The 12721-nt window shown below is 44.4% G+C and overlaps 1 protein-coding gene across 1 annotated transcript in view; it reads right to left on the bottom strand.

The window, feature by feature from the left end:
* Positions 1 to 12721, bottom strand: part of fer (fer (fps/fes related) tyrosine kinase) — a gene marked incomplete at its 5' end in the record, with an annotated part of 67406 nt that overhangs the window by 21762 nt on the left and 32923 nt on the right. Inside the window, 2 exons of the mRNA XM_079659994.1 lie at positions 473 to 656; positions 8238 to 8342. Of these exons, the coding sequence (XP_079516120.1) occupies positions 473 to 656; positions 8238 to 8342 (289 nt within the window). The remainder of the gene's footprint in view (positions 1 to 472; positions 657 to 8237; positions 8343 to 12721) is intronic.

Below are 12721 nucleotides of genomic sequence, written 5' to 3'. Positions count from 1 at the left end.
CCGTGTTAGCTTCAGATAGCCTCAGTTAGCCTGCGTGTTAGCCTGCGTGTTAGCCTGCGTGTTAGCCTGCGTGTTAGCCTGCGTGTTAGCCTGTGTTAGCCTGTGTTCGCCTGTGTTCGCCTGTGTTCGCCTGTGTTAGCCTGTGTTCGCCTGTGTTCGCCTGTGTTCGCCTGTGTTCGCCTGTGTTCGCCTGTGTTCGCCTGTGTTCGCCTGTGTTAGCCTGTGTTCGCCTGTGTTCGCCTGTGTTCGCCTGTGTTAGCCTGTGTTAGCCTGTGTTAGCCCGTGTTAGCTTCAGATAGCCTCAGTTAGCCTGTGTGTTAGCCTGTGTGTTAGCCTGCGTGTTAGCCTGCGTGTTAGCCTGCGTGTTAGCCTGCGTGTTAGCCTGCGTGTTAGCCTGCGTGTTAGCCTGCGTGTTAGCCTGCGTGTTAGCCTGCGTGTTAGCCTGCGCGTTAGCCTCAGTCATGTGACTCACAGAGCTCTGGTCATGTCCTCCTGCATCCTCTGCAGAGCGTCCAGCAGAGCAGGAGCAGCGCGGCGCTGATGCTCTTCCTGCTGGGAGCGAGCGCCGCACACGGCTAGCACGTACACGTTGTGGAGGTTATGGAGCCTCGACGTGGCTTTGTCGTAACGCTCCCTCGCTCTCTCTGCCTCGCGGCCTGTGGACCACGGAGAACATGGAGAACATGAGAACACAGAACAGATCAGAACACAGAACAGAGAACAGAGAACAGAGAACAGAGAACAGAGAACAGAACAGAGAACAGAGAACAGAACAGAGAACAGAGAACAGAACAGAGAACAGAACAGAAAAGAGAACAGAACAGAGAACAGAGAACAGAGAACAGAACAGAGAACAGAACAGAGAACAGAAAAGAGAACAGAACAGAGAACAGAGAACAGAACAGAGAACAGAACAGAGAACAGAACAGAGAACAGAGAACAGAAAAGAGAACAGAACAGAGAACAGAGAACAGAACAGAGAACAGAACAGAGAACAGAACAGAGAACAGAACAGAAAAGAGAACAGAACAGAGAACAGAGAACAGAACAGAGAACAGAGAACAGAACAGAGAACAGAACAGAAAAGAGAACAGAACAGAGAACAGAACAGAGAACAGAGAACAGAACAGAGAACAGAACAGAGAACAGAGAACAGAACAGAGAACAGAAAAGAGAACAGAACAGAGAACAGAGAACAGAACAGAGAACAGAACAGAGAACAGAGAACAGAAAAGAGAACAGAACAGAGAACAGAGAACAGAACAGAGAACAGAACAGAGAACAGAACAGAGAACAGAACAGAAAAGAGAACAGAACAGAGAACAGAGAACAGAACAGAGAACAGAACAGAGAACAGAGAACAGAACAGAGAACAGAACAGAGAACAGAACAGAGAACAGAGAACAGAACAGAAAAGAGAACAGAACAGAGAACAGAGAACAGAACAGAGAACAGAGAGAACAGAACAGAGAACAGAACAGAGAACAGAGAACAGAACAGAAAAGAGAACAGAACAGAGAACAGAGAACAGAACAGAGAACAGAACAGAGAACAGAGAACAGAACAGAAAAGAGAACAGAACAGAGAACAGAGAACAGAACAGAGAACAGAGAACAGAACAGAAAAGAGAACAGAACAGAGAACAGAGAACAGAACAGAGAACAGAGAGAACAGAACAGAGAACAGAACAGAGAACAGAACAGAGAACAGAACAGAGAACAGAGAACAGAACAGAGAACAGAGAACAGAACAGAGAACAGAACAGAGAACAGAACAGAGAACAGAGAACAGAACAGAAAAGAGAACAGAACAGAGAACAGAGAACAGAACAGAGAACAGAGAACAGAACAGAGAACAGAGAACAGAACAGAGAACAGAACAGGGAACAGAGAACAGAGAACAGAGAACAGAGAACAGAACAGAGAACAGAACAGAGAACAGAACAGAGAACAGAGAACAGAACAGAAAAGAGAACAGAACAGAGAACAGAGAACAGAACAGGGAACAGAGAACAGAACAGAAAAGAGAACAGAACAGAGAACAGAGAACAGAGAACAGAACAGAGAACAGAGAACAGAACAGAGAACAGAGAACAGAACAGAGAACAGAGAACAGAACAGAGAACAGAACAGAGAACAGAGAACAGAACAGGGAACAGAGAACAGAGAACAGAGAACAGAGAACAGAGAACAGAACAGAGAACAGAGAACAGGAAACAGAACAGAGAACAGAGAACAGAACAGAACAGAACAGAGAACAGGAAACAGAGAACAGAGAACAGAACAGAGAACAGAGAACAGAGAACAGAACAGAGAACAGAACAGAGAACAGAGAACAGAACAGAGAACAGAGAACAGAGAACAGAGAACAGAACAGAGAACAGAGAACAGAACAGGGAACAGAGAACAGAGAACAGAGAACAGAACAGAGAACAGAGAACAGAGAACAGAACAGGGAACAGAGAACAGAACAGAGAACAGAGAACAGAACAGAGAACAGAGAACAGAGAACAGAACAGAGAACAGAGAACAGAACAGAACAGAACAGAGAACAGGAAACAGAGAACAGAGAACAGAACAGAGAACAGAGAACAGAGAACAGAACAGAGAACAGAACAGAGAACAGAGAACAGAACAGAGAACAGAGAACAGAACAGAGAACAGAGAACAGAACAGGGAACAGAGAACAGAGAACAGAGAACAGAACAGAGAACAGAGAACAGAGAACAGAGAACAGAACAGGGAACAGAGAACAGAGAACAGAGAACAGAACAGAGAACAGAACAGAGAACAGAACAGGGAACAGAGAACAGAGAACAGAGAACAGAACAGAGAACAGAGAACAGAACAGAGAACAGGAAACAGAGAACAGAGAACAGAACAGAGAACAGAGAACAGAACAGAGAACAGAACAGAGAACAGAGAACAGAACAGAGAACAGAGAACAGAACAGGGAACAGAGAACAGAGAACAGAGAACAGAGAACAGAACAGAGAACAGAACAGGGAACAGAGAACAGAACAGAGAACAGAGAACAGGAAACAGAACAGAGAACAGAGAACAGAACAGAGAACAGAGAACAGAACAGAACAGAACAGAGAACAGGAAACAGAGAACAGAGAACAGAACAGAGAACAGAGAACAGAGAACAGAACAGAGAACAGAACAGAGAACAGAGAACAGAACAGAGAACAGAGAACAGAACAGAGAACAGAGAACAGAGAACAGAGAACAGAACAGAGAACAGAGAACAGAACAGGGAACAGAGAACAGAGAACAGAGAACAGAACAGAGAACAGAGAACAGAGAACAGAACAGGGAACAGAGAACAGAGAACAGAACAGAGAACAGAGAACAGAGAACAGAACAGGGAACAGAGAACAGAACAGAGAACAGAGAACAGAGAACAGAACAGGGAACAGAGAACAGAGAACAGAACAGAGAACAGAGAACAGAACAGAGAACAGGGAACAGAGAACAGAACAGGGAACAGAGAACAGAACAGGGAACAGAGAACAGAGAACAGAACAGAGAACAGAGAACAGAGAACAGAACAGGGAACAGAGAACAGAACAGAGAACAGAGAACAGAACAGAGAACAGAACAGAGAACAGGAAACAGAGAACAGAGAACAGAACAGAGAACAGAGAACAGAACAGAGAACAGAACAGAGAACAGAGAACAGAACAGAGAACAGAGAACAGAACAGGGAACAGAGAACAGAGAACAGAGAACAGAACAGGGAACAGAGAACAGAGAACAGAGAACAGAACAGAGAACAGAGAACAGAACAGGAACAGAGAACAGAGAACAGAGAACAGAACAGAGAACAGAGAACAGAGAACAGAGAACAGAGAACAGGAAACAGAGAACAGAGAACAGAACAGAGAACAGAGAACAGAGACAGAACAGAACAGAGAACAGGAAACAGAGAACAGAGAACAGAAACAGAGAACAGAGAACAGACAGAAACAGAACAGAGAACAGAGAACAGAGACAGAGAACAGAACAGAGAACAGACAGGAACAGAACGAGAACAGAACAGAGAACAGAGAACAGAACAGAGAACAGAGAACAGAACAGAGAACAGAGAACAGAGAACAGAGAACAGAACAGAGAACAGAGAACAGAACAGAGAACAGAGAACAGAACAGAGAACAGAGAACAGAACACAGAGAACAGAACAGAGAACAGAGAACAGAGAACAGAACAGAGAACAGAACAGAGAACAGAACAGAGAACAGAGAACAGAACAGAGAACAGAGAACAGAACAGAGACAGAACAGAACAGAGAACAGAGACAGAACAGAGAACAGAGAACAGAACAGAGAACAGAACAGGAACAGAGAACAGAGAACAGAGAACAGAGAACAGAACAGAGAACAGAACAGAGAACAGAAACAGAGAACAGAGAACAGAACAGAAAGAGAACAGAACAGAGAACAGAGAACAGAACAGGAACAGAGAACAGAACAGAAAGAGAACAGAACAGAGAACAGAGAACAGAGAACAGAACAGAGAACAGAGAACAGAACAGAGAACAGAGAACAGAACAGAGAACAGAGAACAGAACAGAGAACAGAACAGAGAACAGAGAACAGAACAGGAACAGAGAACAGAGAACAGAGAACAGAGAACAGAGAACAGAACAGAGAACAAGAACAGGAAACAGAGAACAGAGAACAGAGAACAGAACAGAACAGAACAGAGAACAGAACAGAGAACAGAGAACAGAACAGAGAACAGAGAACAGAGAACAGAACAGAGAACAGAACAGAGAACAGAGAACAGAACAGAGAACAGAGAACAGAGAACAGAGAACAGAACAGAGAACAGAGAACAGAACAGGAACAGAGAACAGAGAACAGAGAACAGAACAGAGAACAGAGAACAGAGAACAGAACAGGAACAGAGAACAGAACAGAGAACAGAGAACAGAGAACAGAGAACAGAGAACAGAGAACAGAACAGAGAACAGAGAACAGAACAGAACAGAACAGAGAACAGGAACAGAGAACAGAGAACAGAACAGAGAACAGAGAACAGAGAACAGAACAGAGAACAGAACAGAGAACAGAGAACAGAACAGAGAACAGAGAACAGAACAGAGAACAGAGAACAGAACAGGGAACAGAGAACAGAGAACAGAGAACAGAACAGAGAACAGAGACAGAGAACAGAGAACAGAACAGGGAACAGAGAACAGAGAACAGAGAACAGAACAGAGAACAGAACAGAGAACAGAACAGGAACAGAGAACAGAGAACAGAGAACAGAACAGAGACAGAGAACAGAACAGAGAACAGGAACAGAGAACAGAGAACAGAACAGAGAACAGAGAACAGAACAGAGAACAGAACAGAGAACAGAGAACAGAACAGAGAACAGAGAACAGAACAGGGAACAGAGAACAGAGAACAGAGAACAGAGAACAGAACAGAGAACAGAACAGGAACAGAGAACAGAACAGAGAACAGAGAACAGGAACAGAACAGAGAACAGAGAACAGAACAGAGAACAGAGAACAGAACAGAACAGAACAGAGAACAGGAAACAGAGAACAGAGAACAGAACAGAGAACAGAGAACAGAGAACAGAACAGAGAACAGAACAGAGAACAGAGAACAGAACAGAGAACAGAGAACAGAACAGAGAACAGAGAACAGAGAACAGAGAACAGAACAGAGAACAGAGAACAGAACAGGAACAGAGAACAGAGAACAGAGAACAGAACAGAGAACAGAGAACAGAGAACAGAACAGGAACAGAGAACAGAGAACAGAACAGAGAACAGAGAACAGAGAACAGAACAGGGAACAGAGAACAGAACAGAGAACAGAGAACAGAGAACAGAACAGGAACAGAGAACAGAGAACAGAACAGAGAACAGAGAACAGAGAACAGAACAGGAACAGAGAACAGAACAGGAACAGAGAACAGAACAGGAACAGAGAACAGAGAACAGAACAGAGAACAGAGAACAGAGAACAGAACAGGGAACAGAGAACAGAACAGAGAACAGAGAACAGAACAGAGAACAGAACAGAGAACAGAAACAGAGAACAGAGAACAGAACAGAGAACAGAGAACAGAACAGAGAACAGAACAGAGAACAGAGAACAGAACAGAGAACAGAGAACAGAACAGGGAACAGAGAACAGAGAACAGAGAACAGAACAGGGAACAGAGAACAGAGAACAGAGAACAGAACAGAGAACAGAGAACAGAACAGGAACAGAGAACAGAGAACAGAGAACAGAACAGAGAACAGAGAACAGAGAACAGAACAGAGAACAGGAAACAGAGAACAGAGAACAGAACAGAGAACAGAGAACAGAGAACAGAACAGAACAGAGAACAGGAAACAGAGAACAGAGAACAGAACAGAGAACAGAGAACAGAACAGAGAACAGAACAGAGAACAGAGAACAGAACAGAGAACAGAACAGAGAACAGGACAGAGAACAGAACAGAGAACAGAACAGAGAACAGAGAACAGAACAGAGAACAGAGAACAGAACAGAGAACAGAGAACAGAACACAGAGAACAGAACACAGAGAACAGAGAGAACAGAACAGAACACAGAGAACAGAGAACAGAACACAGAGAACAGGACAGAGAACAGAACAGAACAGAGAGAACAGAGAACAGAACAGAGAACAGAACAGAGAGAACAGAGAACAGAACAGAACAGAGAACAGAACAGAGAGAACAGAGAACAGAACAGGGAACAGAACACAGAGAACAGAGAACAGAACAGAGAACAGAACAGAGAGAACAGAACAGAGAGAACAGAGAACAGAACAGGAACAGAACACAGAGAACAGAGAACAGGACAGGGAACGGAGAGAACAGAGAACAGAGAGAACAGAGAACAGAGAACAGAACAGAGAACAGAGAGAACAGAGAACAGAACAGAACACAGAGAACAGAGAACAGAGAGAACAGAGAACAGAGAGAACAGAGAACAGAACACAGAGAACAGAGAACAGAGAGAACAGAACAGAGAACAGAGAGAACAGAGAACAGAGAACAGAGAACAGAACAGAGAACAGAGAGAACAGAGAACAGAGAACAGAACAGAACACAGAGAACAGAGAACAGAGAGAACAGAGAACAGAGAGAACAGAGAACAGAACACAGAGAACAGAGAACAGAGAGAACAGAACAGAGAACAGAGAGAACAGAGAACAGAGAGAACAAAGAACAGAGAACAGAACAGAGAACAGAGAGAACAGAGAACAGAACAGAGAACAGAGAGAACAGAGAGAACAGAACAGAGAACAGAACAGAGAGAACAGAACAGAGAACAGAGAGAACAGGGAACAGAACAGAGAACAGAGAGAACAGAGAGAACAGAACAGAGAACAGAACAGAGAACAGAGAGAACAGAGAACAGAACAGAGAACAGAGAGAACAGAGAGAACAGAGAACAGAACAGAGAACAGAGAACAGAACAGAGAACAGAGAGAACAGAGAACAGAACAGAGAACAGAGAACAGAACAGAGAACAGAGAGAACAGAGAACAGAACAGAGAACAGAGAGAACAGAGAGAACAGAACAGAGAACAGAACAGAGAGAACAGAACAGAGAACAGAGAGAACAGGGAACAGAGAGAACAGAGAGAACAGAGAACAGAGAACAGAGAGAACAGAGAGAACAGAGAACAGGACAGGGAACAGAACAGAGAACAGAGAGAACAGGGAACAGAGAGAACAGAGAGAACAGAGAACAGAGAACAGAGAACAGAGAGAACAGAGAACAGGACAGGGAACAGAACAGAGAACAGAGAGAACAGGGAACAGAGAGAACAGAGAGAACAGAGAACAGAGAACAGAGAGAACAGAGAGAACAGAGAACAGGACAGGGAACAGAACAGAGAACAGAGAGAACAGAACAGAGGACAGAGAGAACAGAGAGAACAGAGAGAACAGAGAACAGAACAGAGAACAGAGAACAGAACAGAGGACAGAGAGAACAGAGAGAACAGAGAGAACAGAGAACAGAACAGAGGACAGAGAGAACAGAGAGAACAGAGAACAGAACAGAGGACAGAGAGAACAGAGAGAACAGAACAGAGGACAGAACAGAGGACAGAGAGAACAGAGAGAACAGAACAGGGAACAGAGAGAACAGAGAGAACAGAACAGGGAACAGAGAGAACAGGGAACAGAGAACCGAGAACATGCAGAGAGAGAGAGAGAGAGAGAGAGAGAGAGAGAGAGAGAGAGCTCACCCTTAGAGAGCGCCTCTCTGTATTTCTCTCTAGCGATGTTAGCGTCGCGGCTCAGCTGGCGGTACGAAGCCTTCAGTTTCTCCAGGTCGCTGCGGGTCACCTGCAACAACAACAACAACAACAACAACAACAACAACAACAGGTTAGTCTGTATGTTCCTCAGTGAGGCTGTAGTTCTCTCTCTCTGTCGTTCTCTCTCTCTCTGTAGTTCTCTCTCTCTGTAGTTCTCTCTCTCTCTCTGTAGTTCTCTCTCTCTCTGTAGTTCTCTCTCTCTGTAGTTCTCTCTCTCTGTCGTTCTCTCTCGCTCTGTCGTTCTCTCTCTCTCTCTCTGTAGTTCTCTCTCTCTCTGTAGTTCTCTCTCTCTGTCGTTCTCTCTCTCTGTCGTTCTCTCTCTCTCTCTCTGTAGTTCTCTCTCTCTCTCTGTAGTTCCCTCTCTCTCTGTAGTTCTCTCTCTCTCTGTAGTTCTCTCTGTAGTTCTCTCTCTGTAGTTCTCTCTCTCTGTAGTTCCCTCTCTCTCTGTAGTTCCCTCTCTCTCTGTAGTTCTCTCTCTCTCTCTCTGTAGTTCTCTCTCTCTCTCTCTGTAGTTCCCTCTCTCTCTGTAGTTCTCTCTCTCTCTCTCTGTAGTTCTCTCTCTCTCTCTCTGTAGTTCTCTCTCTCTCTCTCTGTAGTTCTCTCTCTCTGTAGTTCCCTCTCTCTCTGTAGTTCCCTCTCTCTCTGTAGTTCTCTCTCTCTCTCTCTGTAGTTCTCTCTCTCTCTCTCTGTAGTTCCCTCTCTCTCTGTAGTTCTCTTTCTCTCTCTCTGTAGTTCTCTCTCTCTCTCTCTGTAGTTCTCTCTCTCTGTCGTCTCTCTGTAGTTCTCTCTCTCTGTCGTTCTCTCTCTCTCTGTAGTTCTCTCTCTCTGTCGTTCTCTCTGTAGTTCTCTCTCTCTGTCGTTCTCTCTGAGTTCTCTCTGTAGTTCTCTCTCTCTGTAGTTTCTCTCTCTCTGTAGTTCTCTCTCTCTCTGTAGTTCTCTCTCTCTGTCGTTCTCTCTCTCTCTAGTTCTCTCTCTCTCTGTCGTTCTCTCTCTCTCTCTCTGTAGTTCTCTCTCTCTCTCTCTGTAGTTCTCGCTCTCTCTCTCTGTCGTTCTCTCTCTCTGTCGTTCTCTCTGTAGTTCTCTCTGTAGTTCTCTCTCTCTCTGTAGTTCTCTCTGTAGTTCTCTCTCTCTGTCGTTCTCTCTCTCTCTGTAGTTCTCTCTCTCTCTCTCTGTAGTTCTCTCTCTCTCTGTAGTTCTCTCTCTCTCTGTAGTTCTCTCTCTCTCTCTGTAGTTCTCTCTGTAGTTCTCTCTCTCTGTCGTTCTCTCTCTCTCTGTAGTTCTCTCTCTCTCTCTGTAGTTCTCTCTCTCTGTAGTTCTCTCTCTCTCTGTAGTTCCTCTCTCTCTCTCTGTAGTTCTCTCTGTAGTCTCTCTCTCTGTCGTTCTCTCTCTCTCTGTAGTTCTCTCTCTCTTCTCTCTGTAGTTCTCTGTAGTTCTCTCTCTGTAGTTCTCTCTCTCTCTCTCTCTGTAGTTCTCTGTAGTTCTCTCTCTGTAGTTCTCTCTCTCTCTCTGTAGTTCTCTCTCTCTCTCTGTAGTTCTCTGTAGTTCTCTCTCTCTCTCTCTGTAGTTCTCTCTGTAGTTCTCTGTAGTTCTCTCTCTCTCTGTAGTTCTCTCTCTCTCTGTAGTTCTCTCTGTAGTTCTCTCTCTCTCTGTAGTTCTCTCTCTCTGTAGTTCTCTCTGTAGTTCTCTCTGTAGTTCTCTCTCTGTAGTTCTCTCTCTGTAGTTCTCTCTCTCTCTGTAGTTCTCTCTTTCTCTCTGTAGTTCTCTCTGTAGTTCTCTCTGTAGTTCTCTCTCTCTCTGTATTTCTCTCTCTCTCTCTGTAGTTCTCTCTCTCTCTCTGTGTAGTTCTCTCTCTCTGTAGTTCTCTCTCTCTCTCTTTAGTTCTCTCTCTCTCTGTAGTTCTCTCTCTGTAGTTCTCTCTCTGTAGTTCTCTCTCTCTCTCTGTAGTTCTCTCTCTCTCTGTAGCGTTCTCTCTGTAGTTCTCTCTCTCTGTAGTTCTCTCTCTCTCTGTAGTTCTCTCTCTCTGTAGTTCTCTCTCTGTAGTTCTCTCTCTCTGTAGTTCTCTCTCTCTCTGTAGTTCTCTCTCTCTCTGTAGTTCTCTCTCTCTGTAGTTCTCTCTCTCTCTGTAGTTCTCTCTCTCTGTAGTTCGTTCTCTCTGTAGTTCTCTCTCTCTCTGTAGTTCTCTCTCTCTGTAGTTCTCTCTCTGTAGTTCTCTCTTTCTCTCTGTCGTTCTCTCTGTAGTTCTCTCTGTAGTTCTCTCTCTCTGTAGTTCTCTCTGTAGTTCTCTCTCTCTGTCGTTCTCTCTCTCTCTGTAGTTCTCTCTCTCTCTCTCTGTAGTTCTCTCTCTCTCTGTAGTTCTCTCTCTCTCTGTAGTTCTCTCTCTCTCTCTGTAGTTCTCTCTGTAGTTCTCTCTCTCTGTCGTTCTCTCTCTCTCTGTAGTTCTCTCTCTCTCTCTGTAGTTCTCTCTCTCTGTAGTTCTCTCTCTCTCTGTAGTTCTCTCTCTCTCTCTCTGTAGTTCTCTCTGTAGTTCTCTCTCTCTGTCGTTCTCTCTCTCTCTGTAGTTCTCTCTCTCTCTCTCTGTAGTTCTCTGTAGTCTCTCTCTCTCTCTCTCTGTAGTTCTCTGTAGTTCTCTCTCTGTAGTTCTCTCTCTCTCTCTCTCTGTAGTTCTCTCTCTCTCTCTGTAGTTCTCTGTAGTTCTCTCTCTCTCTCTCTGTAGTTCTCTCTGTAGTTCTCTCTGTAGTTCTCTCTCTCTCTGTAGTTCTCTCTCTCTCTGTAGTTCTCTCTGTAGTTCTCTCTCTCTCTGTAGTTCTCTCTCTGTAGTTCTCTCTCTGTAGTTCTCTCTCTGTAGTTCTCTCTCTCTGTAGTTCTCTCTCTCTCTCTGTAGTTCTCTCTTTCTCTCTGTAGTTCTCTCTGTAGTTCTCTCTGTAGTTCTCTCTCTCTCTGTATTTCTCTCTCTCTCTCTGTAGTTCTCTCTCTCTCTCTGTGTAGTTCTCTCTCTCTGTAGTTCTCTCTCTCTCTCTGTGTAGTTCTCTCTCTCTGTAGTTCTCTCTCTCTCTGTATTTCTCTCTCTCTCTCTGTAGTTCTCTCTCTCTCTCTTTAGTTCTCTCTCTCTCTGTAGTTCTCTCTCTCTGTAGTTCTCTCTCTGTAGTTCTCTCTCTCTCTCTGTAGTTCTCTCTCTCTCTGTAGTTCGTTCTCTCTGTAGTTCTCTCTCTCTGTAGTTCTCTCTCTCTCTGTAGTTCTCTCTCTGTAGTTCTCTCTCTCTGTAGTTCTCTCTCTCTGTAGTTCTCTCTCTCTGTAGTTCTCTCTCTCTCTGTAGTTCTCTCTCTGTAGTTCTCTCTCTCTGTAGTTCTCTCTCTCTGTAGTTCTCTCTCTCTCTGTAGTTCTCTCTCTCTGTAGTTCTCTCTCTCTCTGTAGTTCTCTCTCTCTGTAGTTCGTTCTCTCTGTAGTTCTCTCTCTCTCTGTAGTTCTCTCTCTGTAGTTCTCTCTTTCTCTCTGTAGTTCTCTCTGTAGTTCTCTCTCTCTCTGTATTTCTCTCTCTCTCTCTGTAGTTCTCTCTCTCTCTCTGTAGTTCTCTCTCTCTCTGTATTTCTCTCTCTCTCTGTAGTTCTCTCTCTCTCTCTGTAGTTCTCTCTGTAGTTCTCTCTCTCTGTAGTTCTCTCTCTCTCTGTGTAGTTCTCTCTCTCTCTCTGTAGTTCGTTCTCTCTGTAGTTCTCTCTCTCTGTAGTTCTCTCTCTCTCTGTAGTTCTCTCTCTCTCTCTGTAGTTCTCTCTGTAGTTCTCTCTCTCTCTGTAGTTCTCTCTCTCTGTAGTTATCTCTCTCTGTAGTTCTCTCTGTAGTTCTCTCTCTCTGTAGTTCTCTCTGTAGTTCTCTCTCTCTGTAGTTCTCTCTGTAGTTCTCTCTCTCTGTAGTTCTCTCTGTAGTTCTCTCTCTCTGTAGTTCTCTCTGTAGTTCTCTCTCTCTGTAGTTCTCTCTCTCTCTGTAGATCTCTCTCTGTAGTTCTCTCTCTCTCTGTAGTTCTCTCTCTCTCTGTAGTTCTCTCTCTCTGTAGTTCTCTCTCTCTGTAGTTCTCTCTGTAGTTCTCTCTCTCTGTAGTTCTCTCTGTAGTTCTCTCTCTCTGTAGTTCTCTCTGTAGTTCTCTCTCTCTGTAGTTCTCTCTGTAGTTCTCTCTCTCTGTAGTTCTCTCTGTAGTTCTCTCTCTCTGTAGTTCTCTCTGTAGTTCTCTCTCTCTCTGTAGTTCTCTCTCTCTCTGTAGATCTCTCTCTGTAGTTCTCTCTCTCTGTAGTTCTCTCTCTCTCTGTAGTTCTCTCTCTCTGTAGTTCTCTCTCTCTGTAGTTCTCTCTGTAGTTCTCTCTCTCTGTAGTTCTCTCTGTAGTTCTCTCTCTCTGTAGTTCTCTCTGTAGTTCTCTCTCTCTGTA

The sequence above is a fragment of the Notothenia rossii genome, assembly GCF_949606895.1.
Source record: "Notothenia rossii genome assembly, chromosome: 11".
Lineage (NCBI taxonomy): Eukaryota > Metazoa > Chordata > Actinopteri > Perciformes > Nototheniidae > Notothenia > Notothenia rossii.
This window is presented reverse-complemented; position numbering and strand designations above follow the sequence as displayed.